A 19,205-nucleotide genomic window follows, 5' to 3' on the forward strand; every position below is an offset into this window, starting at 1 on the left:
ATCGGGTAAGTATTCTCGGAGAACATAATTTACTAAAAATTTGCTTTCACAGAAAGACATGGTATAAACATGCCTGTCAGTTTTGTTCAGATCATGTGGTTCTGTCATCAGACAGGCAGATGTTGTTGGAAATGAGAAAAGCAAATTTTAAATATCAGTAAGCCTCATGTTGACACAGGTTATCTGCCCTTGCTTGTGGTATTAGGTTGATGTCAGAAAATCAACTTCAGATAGAACAAACTACATGTAGTTGGGACTTTTTCAATTTCTTTGTTCTTCTTCAATGTCGCATTTCAGTTTTGATGCAAATACTTTAGACCTATAAATTATACAAGATCTAAAGAAAAATAAACAAAAACCAATGAATTCACATATAGTGGCAAACAATTTCGATTAACTGTTGAATAGCACAAAAAATTTATTTGTTAGTAATATAATGAAATGTAAACTTGAAGCAAAACAGAATGGCTTGCAACCCTCTCAAGTTATTACTTGTAGGGTCACTAGTTAATGGAACATTATTTTCTGTTTATAAGTTTGGTAGTAACAAAGAAGGACAAGTTTAGGGACTTAACTTTTTTTGTTACATATCAGAAAGTTAATCGTCCATGAGTTCATTAAAGTTAAGATTGACTGCACTCATTATTGCATTATATCTACATACCAGGTGGAAGAATTTATTGCCATGGGCTCAATGTTGGACTTTATAATCGACCACCCAGATGATGTCCATGCACCGAATGACCTTTACCTTTGGGCAGCCCAGATAGCTTATGGTATGATGTACTTGGAAGAACAAAAACTAGTTCACAGGGACCTTGCAGCTAGAAATATCCTACTACAGTCCAAGACAAGAGTAAGTCTTTGGTGTTATTTCATTGTGATAGGTGCATCACAAAGGGCTCCACTGCTGCATTGCCGTTAAGCATTGGAACTTGGGTTAGGAAATCAGAACAGACATTCAGGGGCAATAACTCCTCCAAATGGCATCATGGAATGATGAAATCGAACTCATTCAAGATCTTGTCAGTAAAAAAGTGCATGAAACATTTTTAAAAATCTAACCATATTCAGTTGAAGAGACTGAATTTAGGAGGACATGCAATCAGGGGCCATAATGCCTTCAAATGTTAATATGGAACACTAAAAGTCAAACTCATTTAATGTCCCATCTCTCTAAGCTGGATACTAATTTTGGCTGAAATCCAACAACTTTTGATGAAATAATACTGTGGGAACCAAAAGTTAGGACAATGTGTAATACGGACTTAACTCCTGCAAATATTGTTGAGGAACAATCAAAATCAATCTCATTTAAGGTCTTATTAGTATAAAAATGCATGCTAAATTTGGTTCATGTCCATTTAATTCTTCATAAATTTATGCTGCAACAGCATAAGTTAGGAGGATTGGAAATCAAAGTACATAACTGATGTTTTTGAATTCCAGAAATCAAAATTGTTTTAAGGTCTAATCAGGTTAATGCTGCATTCTAAATTTGGTTGATAACCAACAATCTTTGATAAAATAAAACACAGAAAGTGAAGTCTAGAGGACAGGCAACAAGGGGTCAAGACTCCTGTAAATGTCAGCACTGAAAATTAAACTCTTTGTCTAATCCAAATAAAGCTGCCTATAATTTGGTTGTTGTTGTTGTTGTGGGGTTTAACGCCATTTTTCAGCACACGATAGGCTATACATGGCGGCCAGTATTAATGGTGGTGGAAGAACCCGGGAAAACACCGGAAAGAACCACTGACCCACGAGAAGCTACTGGCAAGCTTTCTCACATACCCACATTGGCTGAATCCTAGACTCGAACCGCCGCAGACAGAGGTGAGATGGCAGTGATCCGTAATGAAGAGCGCTTTAGACCACTCGGCCACTCGGGGGCCCCCCTATAATTTGGTTGAAATCTAACAATTTTGGATAATGAAATGCTGTGAAAGGCAAATTCCAAAGAGAACATGATTTCTGTGAATGTTATCATGGAATGTTGGAAATCAAACCATTTCAATGTTTCAAATTGGTTTAGCTTGCTTGGCATTTTATGGCACAGCAACACAAGCAGGTTATAATGTCTGACATGCCAAGTTTTCTGGATCATATCAGGGAGATCAGACCAGTGTTCCCAATCATGGAGATCAGTGCATCAATAGTTTTTTTCATAAATTTAAATGCGAAAGTGTACATCAAACCAAAACTTAAGAAGTTAACTACAGTGAATAATAGTTACTCAACTTTATTAAGTTTCTTATGTAGTTTTCTTAATCTCAAACAAAATAATTTAAGAACCTTCTCAAGAATCACTGTTTGTGATTCAGAAACTTATTACACACTGGTACTTAAGACATTGAAACAAAATTCTTTTTTTTTCAATATGTGCTGTCTTTCAGTTTTGTAGAGAAGCTGTTTTTCAACAATACACAAATCACGTGAAGGTCTGAGTTCAAAACAGCCACACTTTTGCATTTATCTTACACAATATTAATGATGACAATTTTTCCACATACATTTCCATTGTGATCCATCTGAATCTTCCTCACCTTGCATGAATGGCGCTTAGGATCTGCAATTTCATGATTGAGGTAACCTATCCTATCCGTGGCAGATCCTGCTTTAGCAGGTAATACCTATACTGTACTTGGCAGATTTTTGATTTCCTTGAGTTTGTGTTGGTGAATTGGTAGATCAGAGAATAGATAATCCTGTAGACTAGGCATATATATTTTGCTGAGGCAGTTGAAGCTCAGTTCCTTGCCTGAGCTGATCCAGTGGCTCCAAAGTTCGGTTTAAATCCCAGTAAAGTTATCTCATGGAAACAATTTGTTAATGGATAGATAATTGGGCAAATGGATAGATGAATAGATGCTGAGGAGGACCCTAATTATGACCCTAGTTATGATTCAATATATAATCCAGTTATGCAGCTTTTTATTTTTACAGAAAAACTATGGACGGTTTTATATGAAGTTTTTTACTTGTTATAAAATGGATCAGGGAGCAGAATTCCTCTGTTTTAACCTTCTTCAGCAACACTGTTCAAATATGTTTTAACATATTTTTCTCAATTACTATTAAAGATTTGATAGAAGAATGTCTAGGAAAGTTTTATCAAAACAAAGTTCACCTAAGTTTTTTTTTTAAACATGATCCATATAAAATGTAAGAAAAGGTTTAAAACATAATTACTGTTATGAAAATTGAAAGCATATGTATGCTGCATTTGGTTGATTTTTAATAGTTTTTTTCAACAATGTATTAACTTGATCATGCTAATGAAATGGGAACTTAGTGACTTTCCCATGACACATTGGGGCAACTGGCACAAGCTTTCCTATATTGGTATTGAACTCCTAACTCTTGGATTATGACGGCTTCAGCAGATTACAATTGATTTCAATACTACAGATCAAGGGTAGTGATTGTTCACAAGATCCCCCAGTATCCTTGATAATTGAAAATCACCTGGTAATATTGAGATGCAAATGGCCTTGAAGGTAAAGACAGTATAATTTGTATCAATTTATTCAAAACTATAATACTATAGGAAAAATTCCTGAAATGTCAAAATTCTTTAATCAGGTTAACAGCATTACACTCTGTTCTGTTAAATATGTCTGCAACAAACACTGTCCAAATTTCAATTTATTCAAAACTGTATCAAAATTCTTTAATCAGGTTAACAGCATTACACTCTGTTCTGTTAAATATGTCTGCAACAAACACTGTCCATGACATTTTACTGTCCAATTACAAGTAAGAAAATGTTGTCACCAAGAACTTGCAAAACATGTTTGTACAGAATTTAATTTTTCTGCTTCTTTTCTCATAATATAAATATACCTGAATACCAATGCTGAAGGTTTAAAAAAATAACGTAACAGACCTAGAGTCAGACTGGTACACTCCATATAAATCATGACTAAACAGAGCTAGAGTCAGACTGGTACACTTACAAGTATTTCTTATGGTTACTTTAATGCAAGCCATTGAATCCAGAATTTGGAATATGTCAAGAAAATTCTTCTGCCTGCATTTTGTATGAAACAAAGCCTATTCAAATAATTTTCTCACTTATTTGCTTTTCAGGCTAAAATCAGTGACTTTGGTTTGTCAAGAGCTTTAGGATCTAATAGTGACTATTACAAGGCTAGCACAGGTGGACGCTGGCCCATCAAATGGTAAATATTGGATATGTGCAAACTTTAAAAAAGTCTTACAAACAGCATAGACCCAGATCTGCTGACATCTAATGTGCCAGGTGATCAGAGTCTGTGTTGTTTGCTCTACTAATTACTCCTAAGAAGCTTCATAGACTCAGATATGGAAGCACATTATGTCATGGCAGGTCTGAGTCTGTGTAGCTTGTAGTTGGACTTGTATGGAATGAAAGTAATTCAAACATGCCAAGCATTCTGGGACATTCCAATGATATGATAGTAGCACTTCTGGCTTCCACACAACTGCAGTCTGCCATTATAGGCACTAAATACAAATTCAGTTAATTGCTGATCACACAGTTCAGATCTACAAATTACAAACTTGCTGAAGCTTTCCATGTGAGTTGTAAGTTGATTAGCTTGGTAAAAACAGAAAAGATTTACTGTCATTGATATATTTTTTTATAGATACTGTGGTGCCATCTTTGATCAGTTATGAGACATTCTGAGAAAGTAATAAATTATTAAGTGAAGTAAAAACCTATAAAAAAATTGGGTGCTTTTGGACAGAGTTTGTTCTTATTGCATAAAGTTAACTTCTGTGTTTAAATGACAATTATTTATAATTAAAATCATTAAAAGTACCAAGAATATGAAAATAATCAATCTGCATATTGTAATATTTGATAGAGATGCACATGAAGTTCACTATAATAGAATCTACAACAGATTTTTTTTTTTAATTTAGTGAGATAATGACCAGTTGATTTAATTTAACAATGAAAGGGTTCCATTTAAACATACTCAGTACCCAGGGAAGGAAGTTTGTAAAAAAAACAATATATGCCAGGGTACTTTGGTTTCACAAAGTTCATATTAAAATGATAAGAAAATTCTAAATTACATCTATGGGTGAGTACCCCACATTAAAAGTGCCTTCCCTGGGCCCCATGTATGTTTTACTGGAACACATCTAAGAAAATTGGAGTATCATCTTCAGCCATAATTTGTTGGGCAAAGAATTACCTCCCCTTCCAATGTAATGTCATTTCTGTATTTAGCTCTGAAGGAAGAATGTTTGTTAAATGCAGAAAGATGATATTATTGTTTAGCCTTAAGTTTACATTCGTACCAATATCAAATGATGAAGTTTACATTCATACCAATATCAAATGATGAAGTTTACATTCATACTAATATCAACTGTTGATGTTTACATTCATACTAATATCAAATGATGAAGTTTACATTCATATTAATATCAAATGATGAAGTTTACAGTCATATTAATATCAAATGATGAAGTTTACATTCATACTAATATCAACTGTTGAAGTTTACATTCATACCAATATCAAATGATGAAGTTTACATTCATATTAATATCAAATGATGAAGTTTACATTCATATTAATATCAAATGATGAAGTTTACATTCATACTAATATCAACTGTTGAAGTTTACATTCATACCAATATCAAATGATGAAGTTTACATTCATATTAATATCAAATGATGAAGTTTACATTCATACTAATATCAAATATTCTTTTTATCAAAGAAATAGGGAAATTATGTAAAGTTAGAAAATTTCCCTGGTGGAAAGTCTTGTTTTTCTTGTTTGGAAACATAGACTTCATTGGATGTTGTGTTGGTCAAAAATGAAATAGTGTCTTTTAGACAGCCACTATTGCCACCATAGTAACATCTGGAAAATCTTGTTATTGCTGCTCATTCTGAACGGATTGCCATTTGGTTTTTCACTAAAATGTTGATGACAAGTTGAATAGTGAAACTAGGTCCATGCATAATAATGAGATAATCTTGCAACTGATTGGCTGATTTTTTTAATCTTGCAACTGATTGGCTGATTTTTTAACGCCATGAATGCCATACATCTTATCTGATTTTGATCAGATTTCAGAATATATACATGTGTTGTCAAGATCTCATGATTTTGGATACGAGTGAGATACATGTATATTTATCAGGATATTTTGCACCTGATTTTTTGAGCTTGTTACTTTCTTCAAACTATATTACTGATTTAATTTTTATTAAACTTGTAATAGAGGCAAGATCTCAGACAGTGTTGATGTGCCTGTATTAATCGGCGATCTTGCTTGCATCTTGAAAAAGTGATACTGCATCAGATTGGATGAGCTTGTCAACACTCTAGAAACTTTATTACTGATCCACTTTTGAGTAAACTTTATAGATAGGCTTACATTATCAACACATCATACAAGTGTAATTACGAGTCAGATCTATGCATATTAATGAGGTTATGTTGCATCCGATTGGCTGAGCCTCTTATCACTCAAAAGACTTTATCGCTGACTAAATTTTGATCAGACTTGGTAAAAAGGCCAGCATCATCAAGATGTTGGATAAGTTTTATTATGATCAAATTCTGTGCATGTTAATGAGGTGATCATGCATTTGATTGGTTGATTTGTTCTAAGACTTCATTCTGTATTGGATGAGCAATATCAGGCCCCTATGGATCTCTTGTTGTTTATGCACACCTCAACAAGCACCATGTCAGTGTTTGTGAGGGATGAAAAATTGTGGTTGTAAAGAATCTAATCCTGCATTATCATCTGAAAATGCTTTCAGCCATGAAAATTTAGGAGTGTTTGAAAATGTCCAACTTTCATATCCATTCATAAAGTCCATTTTGTATTTCTTTTGGGATTTGTTATTATTGTGTACCATTGCATTTATGTTTATTATGCATTCCATTTCCGTTCACTTTGCATTCCATTTTAATGTCTGGTTAAATTATCAATTTCACTGGTAGCTTGTTACTCACTTATAAGTTAAACTGCTTAGACAAAGATGTCCCATCATATAGTGTGCCTGCAGATCTGTCTCTGTGCAGTTTGTTTCGAGTAATCAGTAGGATAAACAACATAGACTCTGATTTGCCAGTGCATAATGAGATTGTGAATCATGGTTAGTGTCGTTTGCAGTTGGACTTTACTTATAAGTGTACATATATGTTTTTGAAGAGTACAATACTTGCAAATTTTGCTTTGTTAATTTTTGCAAGTATTACCAAACTCATGTGAGTATGCTTTTATTACTAAGTAAAATTTTAATGTAACTTTAAAATTATCCATGATTTGGTATCTATTTCCATTGTGAGAGTACGTGAATATATTTTTCTTCTTTAAAAAAAGATTTACAAAATAGCTTGGTGTAAAATGAAATGTAGTTTTGCTTGCAAAGTATGTAAATCTGACAAATTTGGTGGTACATACTTTCCTGTACATCATCACTAGCATATGTGTTAAATATTTTTAATGGTATAAAAAGTAATACATGTTCCTTACTTGTATAAGTTGATAGTGATCACATTCCTTTTTTTGTGGCTTATTTATATCTACCAATCTCACCTTCTGTCCATCTCGCTATCTTTTGACTGTACTATAGACAGTGAATATTTTGACAAAGACAAAACTAACTAGACTTCACAATTATTTAATGACATTTAAGTCACAGAGTGACAAATGAGAAATTTTAATTAAACATATCATTACAATGCCATTATTAATTGTAATTTAATTTTTTTGGTAATTAATATCATGATCATTACAATGAGATAATTATAAATTAATTTTTAATTATAATATCAGGATCAGTGTAATGACATAATTAATGATTTTGTAATTTTTTATTATAAATATCAGGATCACTGTAATGACATAATTAATGATAAAGTAATTTTTTATTATAAATATCAGGATCAATACAGTGACATAGTACTGTTAGGTTTGCTGTTTAAATGATGAAATAAGAATTTTATGAAAAAGAAACTAATTTTGTTTTCTTCTTAGCCTTTTTTGCAATGGACTGAATAATTTGGAAAATGAAATAAATTGATGGTGGCATCATGAGGATCACAGAAAGATGGAAAAAAAGAGGAACTTTGAAATATGAAAGCTTTTAGTATTGTACTTGAATTGTGATACTATAAATAATTCTTTCTCACCTTTTGTTATAGAATGCCTGTTGTCCTCAGTGTCTTGTATCGCTTAGTCATTTTCAACCGACATCAATCCCTAAAAAATCAAAATTCTCATTCATTGATACTAAAATTAGCTGAATAGGAATTTGTCACTTTTCTTCACTCAAAGACAAAATTGTCATCCTTTGATTATAGTGATCTTTAATTTTTGATCTTGTTTCCCTCATTTATTTTGTATTGAAAAGTTAAAATCTTTGTACTTTGATGACCTGATTGGAATCTGGAAGATTTAGTATTATAAATTTTCATTGCTGAGACTTGTTATTTTATATCTACAGGTATGCTCCAGAGTGTGTCAACTATGGACAGTTTTCTCATGCAAGTGATGTCTGGAGTTTTGGTGTCACTTTGTGGGAAATGTTTTCCTTTGGCGAGCCACCATATGGGGAGATGAAAGGGATTGAGGTATGACAAAATGTTGCATCCTGTTATGAGTCTATGCTCTTAAAAAAAGAGTGAAGACAACAAGCTTTGTAAAATTAAAAAAACAATTTATTTCCCTAAAATACTAAGAGAAGTTCTAAGTGAATCAGAGTTCAAATCCCGATGAAATCCAAGATGGAAGGTGATCACGTCTGTAGTAGTCAGAATTGTACTGATATGTCAACAATCTCTTGTTGAATCACAGAAAATATTATTCCAGTTTTTGAATTCTGTATAATTTCCAGGGAATGACTTTGTTCAAGAATTATCAGAGCACTTATGTATTTTCGGGGAAAAGACTAACTTGATTTTCAATAATTTGAAGAAAATATACAAAATCTCAGCCCAGACTGGACTCAACATAAAACAGCTGGACATCTCAAGTGTTAAGTCACAACTGCTAGAATTCTTATCATAACGTCAGCTATATAACTAACTACAATGCAAAACAGATTCCCAGATGAGGATCAAGAGTTCAATCTTCTAGAAGAAATTGAACTTTGCTACATGATAAATATCACGCCAGCCAACCATGACCTTGACTCAGCTTAATGATTCTTACTCTGAGAAAGAATAAAACAAAATTTTAAAAAGTTGTTTACCAAAACTGTCACTGATTTTGGAACAAGGTCAGGAAAAAGATACAATATATCATTTATTAGTTGTTTACATTGAAAATATAAAAACTTAGGACAAACAGAACTGAACTCTATTCTGAACAATATCAAATCCAGTAAACAATATTACATTACAATAGCTTGTAATGGAATAAAAATAATTTTAAACTAACAGACAAATAATTAAAATACATTTACATAACACTTCCCCCCATAAAAGAAAAAGAAAGATTTATATAATAAAGCTTTCTTTTTACCATTGGTCAGTTATACATGTGGTTTTTACAAACAAAACTTCATAAGAAGAAATCTTATGATTGATACAAAGTATACATGAAATAATAGATTTCTATACATGGGAAAGTGCAGAACTTCGCATTATGCAAAATAGCTGGTGGGACTACAAAACAGATGAAGTCTAGCATCATGCAGACACTAACAACTGGAAAGAGTTTTTCAGATCCCTGAAAGATGTCTAATTACCAACGAAAGCTTGCAGCACCCCGCTAATCTCTTCAGACAGGACCACTCTGCTCAAGGACAAGGAGAGTATCACTGAAAGGCGGAAGGAACACTTCTTGAACCTATTGAACATGCCCTTCACCATAGACTCTGCAGTGTTAGATGCATTAGTCCCAAAGTCAACTATCTCAGACCTGAACTTGCCCACTACCATGGAAGAAGTCAAGTGAGCCATCAAAATAATCAGCTCTGGCAAGGCACCAGATGATCTGACTTTTCCATGACGGCATGACACAACTTGTTCTTTACAACGGGGATGTCTCCAAACCATTCAACATTTCTAATGGCCGGAAGCAGGGTTGCGTTCTCACCCTAGTATTATTCAACCTATTCTTCACGTGTGTCCTGAACCATGCTACACGTGAACTCCAGAAAGGAGTGTACATAAAGTACAGACTGAATGGCTCTCTTACTTACCTTCGCCAACTGAATGCCTGGTCCAAAACAATGGAGAAACTTATTCTTGAAGCACTTTTTGCAGATGACTGTGCTCTCATGGTACACACAGAAGCAGATCTCCAGATCATTGTTGCTTGCTTCACAGAAGCCTCAAGACTCTCTGGACCCACTATCAGTCTGAACAAGACAGGGGTACTTCACCAACCTGTCCCAGGCACCATAGCTAGGCCCCCGATTGTGTCTATCGAAGACACCCAACTGAAAGCTGTTGATCACTTCAAGTACCTTGGAAGCATCATATCTTTCGATGGATCGCTAGTCAAAGAGATAACGGCACACATCAGCAGTGCCAGTCAATCATTAGGATTTCTCCGCTCTTGCGTGCTGAATCACAGGAATATCAAACTGTCCACCAAGATAAAGGTATATAAAGCAGCTGTGCTAACAAACCTCCTATATGGATGTGAGACCTGGACAACATACAAGAAGCACATCAAGCAACTTGAGTGCTTCCACACGAGAGCCCTGCGCTGGATTATGGGTGTCAGATGCTAAGACAGAGTGATGAACCTAAAAGTGCTGGATAGAGCCCGCTTAACTAGTATCAAAGCGATTGTCATCCAGTGAATGGGTCATGTCATCCATGTGGAAGAGTCTTGAATACCACATCAGATTTTGTATGGAGCTCTATCTAGTGGACACAGAAAAATTGGTCGTTCGAAGAAAAGATTCAAAGACTCCATCAAGGACAGCCTGAGATGCTGCTCGATATCTGTGACAAAACTTGAGTCCTGTGCCAAGGATAGACCTTGCTGGCATGCAGCTGTTAGTAATGGGTGCAAAACCTTTGCAGAACGAAAGTTGCCAATGCCAGGGAATGCAGGAAGGCCTCAATGTGAAGAACCAACCCATGCCTCCAGTGTACATGTTGCTCCAGGACATGCATATCTCATATCGGATTAATTGGTCACATGAGGACCTATCAGCGAAGAGCAGCACATGATTGACTTCATCGAGCCAGATGGTCAACCAACGATGATACTTGGGAAAGTGCATCTGCTATTAAATTATTTTTTCCCTTGATGTCTCTGATGTCAGTATTATATTTCTGCAATAACAAACTCCACGTTAGTAATCTCTGATTTTTATTCTTCATCTTGCCAATGAAAGTAATAGGGTTGTGATCACTAAACACAATAATCAGAGAAGGAGCTGAACTAATGTAAACTTCAAAGTGTTGTCATGCCAATATCAAAGCCAAACATTCCTTCTCAATTGTAGAATAATTTCTCTAGTGCTTATTTAATTTCTTAGAAGAATTGCACACTGGATGATGAACGACATTTTTATCTTCTTAAATCAATACTGCTTCAACCCCAACTTACTTGCATCAACAGATAGTTTAAATGATTGGTTAAAATTTGGAGCTCTAAGAACTGGTTCACTTTTAAGGCTCGCCTTTAACTTATCTAAAGCTTCCTGACATTTTTCAGTCCAATGAAACTTGGTTTTCTTGATCAATAAATTTGTTCAGGGGTTCAGCAATTATAGAAAAATTGGAACAAAATTTCCATTAGTATCCAGCCATACCCAAACATTGCATCAGTTTTTTTACTGATCGGCACAGGGAATTCAGAGGTAGCTTTGACCTTAGCATCTTTAGGTTTAACTTGTCCATATCCTAGAAATGTTACACAAGCATGGCAAAACTCACTTTTGGATAAATTAATTGTCAAACTTGCTTCAGTGAGTCTGTCAAAGAATTTCCAAGTTATCGCTAAATGTTCTTTCCAGGTGTCATTGTAGATGATGACATCATTGATATAAGCTTCACAATTATCTAGACCAGACATAATCATGTTCATTAAATGTTGAAAAGTACTCGGCAAACACTCCATCCCAAACGGCAACACTTTATATTGATAAAGTCCATCTGGAGTCATGAATGCTGAAATTTCCTTTGCCGTTTCCATCAGAGGAATTTGCCAAAATCCTTTCAGAAGGTCAAATTTGGTGACATACTTTGCATTTCCAATTTTATCAATACAGTGATCAATTCTTTGTAATGGAAATGAATCTGTTTTAGTCACTTTTCTATAATCAGTGCACATGCAGAAAGTTTTATCTTGTTTTGGAACAAAGTATACATGGTGAACTCTGGTCACTTTTACTCAGTTCTATGAAATTATTCTCCAGCAAATACAAGTATTCCTATTTGAGAGGGTTTATCCTGTATGGGTGTTGTTTCAGAGGTGTGGAATTTACAATTTCATCATCATTGAAGATTTTGTATATTCTTGTAGGAACATCTGGAAATAAGGGCTCACATTCAAGTAATAACTGTTTAAGTTCATTCCATTCTTGTTGTTGTGAATGTGAAAGTTTCTCGTCCAGATTATTCATAATTTCTGAATTCCAAGATTCATCACTCCAAAATCAATAGAACCCGATTGCATTCCTTTGCTTAAATCCTCACTGAGCGGGGCAGGTACAACTAAATTAATTGCATGTTTAACCTGGCTATCTCTCTCAATATACTGGTACTCATATAATTTATTTACATCCCAGGAGTACTATTATTATAATTTAACTCATTCAATTTCTTCTTAACTTTGTAAGGGCTGTAATACCTAATCTGAAGAAAATTTTGAAGAATAAGAAAGAGAGACAGAACTCTATTACCAGACTCAAAAGTTCTCTCCATTTTAGTTCTGTCAAACCTCAATTTCACTTTTGACTTGAATTTCTGGATGCCAAAATCAAGCATAATCAGCTGGAAAGTTCCGGACATACAGTTTGACCCTTGATCCGATTGAACAGATTTGGGAAGGCCAAATTGAGTAAAAAACTTTATCAAAGTTTTTACTATTGTTTTAGTTTTAATATTCCTCAAAGGAATTACCTCTGGGAATCTTGTTGATGCACACATTATGGTCAATAAGTATTGGTTACCTGACTTGGTCTTTAGTAAGAGACCAACACAGTCTACCATTATTCTGCTAAATGGTTTGTCAAATGCAGGAATATGATGCAGATGAGCCTTAGGTATCTTCTGATTGGGTTTTCCTACCATTTGATAAGTATGACAAGATCAGCAGTATTTACAAACATCACTTTTAATTTTTGGCCAATAGAAGTGATTCGAGATCTTGTGAGAAGTCTTGTTAATCCCTAAATGACCAGCCAAAGGAGTTTCTTGGGCCAAACTAAGAATTTCCTGTCTATACAATTTTGTAACTACAATTTGATAGTTCACTGATCACTCATCACCAACAGGTACCTCAGGAGGTCTCCATTTTCTCATAAGAATTCCATTTTTAATAAAATAATAAACAGGTACCTCTGTGGCTTTAGTTTCACTAATGGCCTTTGAAACAAACAGGAGATCTCAGGATCTTTTGCCTGTTCGATGACACATGATTGTCGTTTGTCACCCTGATTAGAATAAAGAGAATGAGTAGTTAAAAGAGGATCACTGTGATCAATACCTTCTGATTGATCCAAACAAGAAGTGAAACTGACCTCATCAGTAGCATGACCAATAAATGTGTTGGCTAAAGGAATACTTTCATGATCAATATCATTCATAAGAGTTTTCTTTGCCATAGCTCTGGTAATAGCACAATCTGGGTATAAATCAGGGAATTCTTTTTCAATAGGATAAAGTTTCTGATCCGAACAAGGCTTATCAGTTACTAGTGGATTAACCACAACCTTATCTCTAGCTAGGTTGTTGCCTAGTAATAAATGAATGCCCTCAATGGGTAAGGAATAAATACACTCTTCTGACTGTCATGTGTCATGTCTGATGACAAATTTACACAGTGGAGAGGAACATTAACAAATTGGCACTCTACTCCATGAACAAGAGCCCTTATTAGAAGAAGACTTCTCAAAAAAAGGCAATGTTCCTGATAATAAAAGACTCTGAGAATCTCCTGTGTCCCTTAAAATTTTAATAGTGATGGGATTGGTTGAATCAGGCATGAGTAATATAGAACCCTTCTATATGAATGGTTCATAATTCTCCATAATAAAATCAGACTGGGTTTTTTTAGACCCAACAAATGTATTGCTTTCAATACATGACCATGGCCTTGACCTCTTAGAAATAAGATCATTTGAAATAGGTCTGTCTTGATTCTGATGCTTATTTTTCAATTTGTAGCAATCAGAAATAATGTGTCCTCTCTTCTTACAGTAGGTACACTTAGGAAGAGACAAGGATCTTGAGTCAAACTTATCTGAAGCTTGAATTTTAAAAGTTGTGCCAGATTGAAATTAAGAAGGGCTTTTATTAGGCTGAAATATTTTTCTACCAGAAGACTGCTGAGTGGAAGACTTGCTTACAAAAGAAACTTTATCAGTTAAGGAATACTCATCAGCTGAACGAGCAGCATTTTCCAAGGTTTTGACCTTATGCTCATCAAGATAAGTCTTAATGTCACTATGGATATAGCTCTTGAACTCTTCAGGTAATACAAGTTGTCTTAGATTCTCATAATGTTGATCAATTTTCTTGGCTAAGCACCATCTATCAAATAACTACTCTTTTTATCTTGCAAATTTGACAAGAGTTTGTCCATCTTCTTTTTTATAGTTCCTGAATATTTGCTGATAACCCTTGTAGACTTATTCATAACCTTTTAAAATGCATTCATTAAACAGATTATAGTCAGCACTTTGCTGTAGTGACAGTGAATTGTAAATATCACTAGCTTTACCAGTGAAAAAACATTGTAATAATGTCCCTTGGTCATTTCAAATTTTCAGCAATTTTTTCAAACTGAGGAAAATATTTGTCTACTTCTTTTTCTCTAAAAGGGGGCACTAGCCTAACATTCTTAGTAACATCAAAACTTAAAATTGTATGAATATGGGAATGTGCTTTTCACTTGCCAGCTCTAATTCTCTTAATCTAAACTGTCATTCCCTCTCTTCCTTCTCTTTTTGCATATGCATTTGCATCTGTCTCTCTCACCTAATTCTCCAATTGTAACTGCATTATTTTTCTCTCTCTCCTCTTTCTCCAATTGTAACTGCATTTGTTCTTTCTGTAAGTGCATTTGTTTCTCTTCTTTCTGTCTCTCTTCTCTGTCTCAAATTGCAACTGTATTTGTTTCTCTCTCTTCTCTTTCTCAGATTGCAACTGTATTTATTTTTCTTCTATCTGAAGTTCAAGCTTCCATAACTCTAATTTTAATTCCTTTACTTTTATGTCAGAGTCTGATACATACTTCTTACTGATCGAAACCAAAGCACTTTTAACCAAAACATTCTTTTCCACCAAATACTGGACCAAAATTTTCTTTATTTCTTGCTTTGTTAAAGAACCTTTTGCCTCAGAAAGATCATATTTACTGGCAAGTTTAAGCAATTCATCTTTTTTCAAGAAATGTAAATGTTCCTGGGTAGGATTTGAAAGAAAGATCTCCACTTTTGATGACATTGTAAAAAGCCTGTTGATTTCACTGAAGATTTCTAAAATGTAAAATAATACTTGGAATTTAAAAAATTCGATAGCATGGGGGATTAAAATTTCAAAAACAAAGTTTTCTGAAATATTTTAGCCAAAATTCATATATCTTGGACGAGCCCCCAATTTTCTGTTACAAGTCTATGCTCTTTTAAATAGTAACAGAAAAGAATGAAGACAACAAGCTTTGTAAAATTAAACAAATAATTTATTTCCCTAAAATACCAAGTGAAAAATAAGAAAAAGGAACTTATGGTATTGTGAATGTAACAATGGATTTACTCTTTGAAATTAAGACTGAGTGATTTTTGGATCACCTGGTGATCTAAGGCTGAGTGAGCTTAAGGTATGGCCATGTGTCCTTTGGGCGACGTGAATCACATGTGAGTCATGTATTTGTCTGTTTAGACTTGCTTGTTACCAGAATTGAATCCATGTTTCTGATCTGATTTCAATCAAGCTTGGAATATGGATTTATATTATCGAAATCTTGACTGAATTTGATAATGACTGAGATCCCTGCATATTAATGAGTGAGATCCCTGCATATTAATGAGTGAGATCCCTGCATATTAATGAGTGAGATCCATGCATATTAATGAGTGAGATCTCTGTATATTAATGAGTGAGATCCATGCATATTAATGAGTGAGATCTCTGCATATTAATGAGTGAGATCCATGCATATTAATGAGTGAGATCTCTGCATATTAATGAGTGAGATCTCTGCATATTAATGAGTGAGATCCATGCATAATAATGAGTGAGATCCATGCATATTAATGAGTGAGATCCATGCATATTAATGAGTGAGATCCATGCATATTAATGAGTGATCCAAAAAGTTTGGATTGGTTAAGCTTATTCTCACTCTGGGGGCCACATTTCTGATCTGATTCTAAATAAACTTGGATTATTTGCTTATATCATTAGGGTCTCATGCGAATTTGATAATGATCGAGATCAACACATGATAATGAGGCAATGATGTGTTAATTAGGTGATCTTGCATCTAATTGATTGAGCTTGTTATGCTTGTGGAAGCCATAGTGATAATCTGATTTTGATCAAACCTGAAATGTGGGCATGTATCATTAGTGTCATGCATGAGTTTGACAATTGGAATATCTGTGCAGATTAATAAGGTGATCTTTGGCTTAACTTGTTATGACTCAGGAGACTAGATTTCTGATCTGATTTTTTTTAAAATTTAACTATGTACACCACTCCCTCGATAACTCATGCCCTGATAACTCGCGAACCCGCTTAAAACATGGTGTCAGGTGTGGATTCCATTTTTTAAACCCAAAAATACCCAAAAAAATTATTCATATTTGTTGAACTTGAAGAAAGTCGTGATCAAAATTGGTAACAGAAACTTGTATGTATCGCTCGCTTTATCGTTGAAAACGGTAGATAGGACCTGGAAATTTTAATCAACACTATGAAATATCAAATTTAAAAATAACTCACACAATTTTTTACATTTTCTTTCCAAACGACATTCCTAGTACACCGCAATTAACGATACGTAAGGAAATTTCGATCAATGAAAATGTCACTTACGCCAAGTGGAGGCAGTACTTTAATAAATAAATGCAAATTAAATAATTTTTTTATCAGTTGAAATTTGTGTTCTAGTTCCATCTTTTAGTTCCTTTTAGGTGTAATCGTCATAAGTGCAATGTGTCCTCTTGTAATTAAATGTAAAATGTGTCAATCTACTGCAACAGTTATGTCCGCGAGCATTTCTCTGAGAACCTAATTAAGTGCCGACCATGTTTTGATAACTGACTTGCAGAAGTATTTGTTGTATTGTTGCACTGAATTAAAAGCTGACCTCCTTTATATTATCACGTTATGTCTTTTTAATAAAAAAAGGAGGTGGAATAAAAAAAACGTTAAAAGGCACAAAAATCGGACTAACTTAAAATCTAGCGGCCTCAGTCATATCTTGGGTGAACTCACTTCATTTGATCAATCGAACACTGTAATAAACATTATTGTGTATGTAACAGAAACTACCTTAAATTAACCGACTCTTTCATAACTGTGATCAAAGATAACTAGGCAGCAAAGCGAAAAGAATACTTCGTAAAATAATGAGCTTGATATCACAGAAACGGACCATTGTGGGCAAGCGAGTTTCAGAGAATTCTTGAACTGGCATTTAGAGATATCCTCAGGGATGATAAGAAATTTCATTATTACTTCCAATGAAATAACGACATTAACATTGTACTAATTGAACATTAAAAAATTGAGTTTCAATGTAGACGTGTCACGAAATAAATGTCGCATGTTTTTGAAGAAAAAAAGGAATCTTGTTTGGTGGTGTATCATAAGGTAGTCTAGTTCCCAAATTGTGGACTACCGATTTGGCAAGATACTATTAAATACCACTACAGGAACCAGACTCATCAAGAAAACAAAAAGCAGTGATGTAATAAACGCATTTTTCGCATACATGTGATGGTTGTTCAAACCAGTTGGAATGATCTTTCATATGCTGGATATTTTGAGAGAAAAAAATGTTATTTAAACAGAATAACGAACAGCTTCATTAGAAAAAGCACATTATTAAAAATTATCGATGTGATTGTAAAATGAGGATTCAGTCATTAAACAGCCCAGTTTCCTAACGCTGCCTCCCCCCACGGTTTTCTCGATGTCAAAGCGATTTTTTTCAATTTTTGTAGGTCCCTCGATAACTCGCACCTCACTTATAGTGCAGTCTATGTTTCTGGACCCCATTGTGCGCGAGTTATCAAGGGAGAGGTGTACTTACTTTGTTAAGATCATGAATGAGCTCAGAAATGATTGAGATGCACACATATTAATGAAGTAATATTGAACCTGGTTGGCTGGACTTGTTATCACTCTGGAAGCCATATTGGTGATCCAGTTTTAATCAAACTTGTAATATATGATTATATCATCAAGATTTTGATCCGTCACTAAAGAGTGATGTCCATGTGTAAGGTGATGGTACTTTTGATTGACTGACCTTATTACCACTCTGGAAACCATTCTGACCCATTTCTGATAACAACGGAATATGGGCTTATAGCATGAAGATCTTGGGCAGTTTAGAAAATAAAGTAGGATCCATGCATATTAATGAGGTGATCCTGCTTGTGATTGGCTGACCTTTCTGCTACTTATGAAGCCATATGTTTGATCTAAGGTTTAATACCAGCAAGATCTGGATAACTTTAGTTATGTGGAAGTTTATTATGAGTGGGTGAATTTGCAAATTGATTATGCGTTTATCTTTAGAAAGAAACTTTATCAGAATATAAGTAAATTTGTATAAGGATATAGGTAAGTTCAGCAGTGTGGTTAGATATAAGTTAGGTAAGCCAGATGTGGGGTCTTTGTGTTGGTATGGTTGCCTAATAAAAGCTCAAGATCAAAGATACAAGAAATATCCATATACACCATTCAAATATTCATCTGCTTTTCTGTACCAGACATGCACAATTTAACTTCCATATAAAAACTTCTTGGTTGAAAGTTTGGTAACATGTGATCCTTTCTAAATGCACATTACAGGTTTTTAATTGACAAA

General features: G+C 34.3%; 1 protein-coding gene across 1 annotated transcript in view; it reads left to right on the forward strand.

The window, feature by feature from the left end:
* LOC149800061 (tyrosine-protein kinase HTK16-like) overlaps nt 1–19,205 on the forward strand; it is a 124,739-nt gene that overhangs the window by 96,826 nt on the left and 8,708 nt on the right. The window contains exons 16-18 of the mRNA XM_089959614.1: nt 668–856; nt 4,093–4,184; nt 8,476–8,602. Coding sequence (XP_089815740.1) covers nt 668–856; nt 4,093–4,184; nt 8,476–8,602 — 408 coding nt within the window. The remainder of the gene's footprint in view (nt 1–667; nt 857–4,092; nt 4,185–8,475; nt 8,603–19,205) is intronic.

This window comes from Sinohyriopsis cumingii, chromosome 5, assembly GCF_028554795.1.
Source record: "Sinohyriopsis cumingii isolate HCF-2022 chromosome 5, ASM2855479v2, whole genome shotgun sequence".
Classification (NCBI taxonomy): domain Eukaryota; kingdom Metazoa; phylum Mollusca; class Bivalvia; order Unionida; family Unionidae; genus Sinohyriopsis; species Sinohyriopsis cumingii.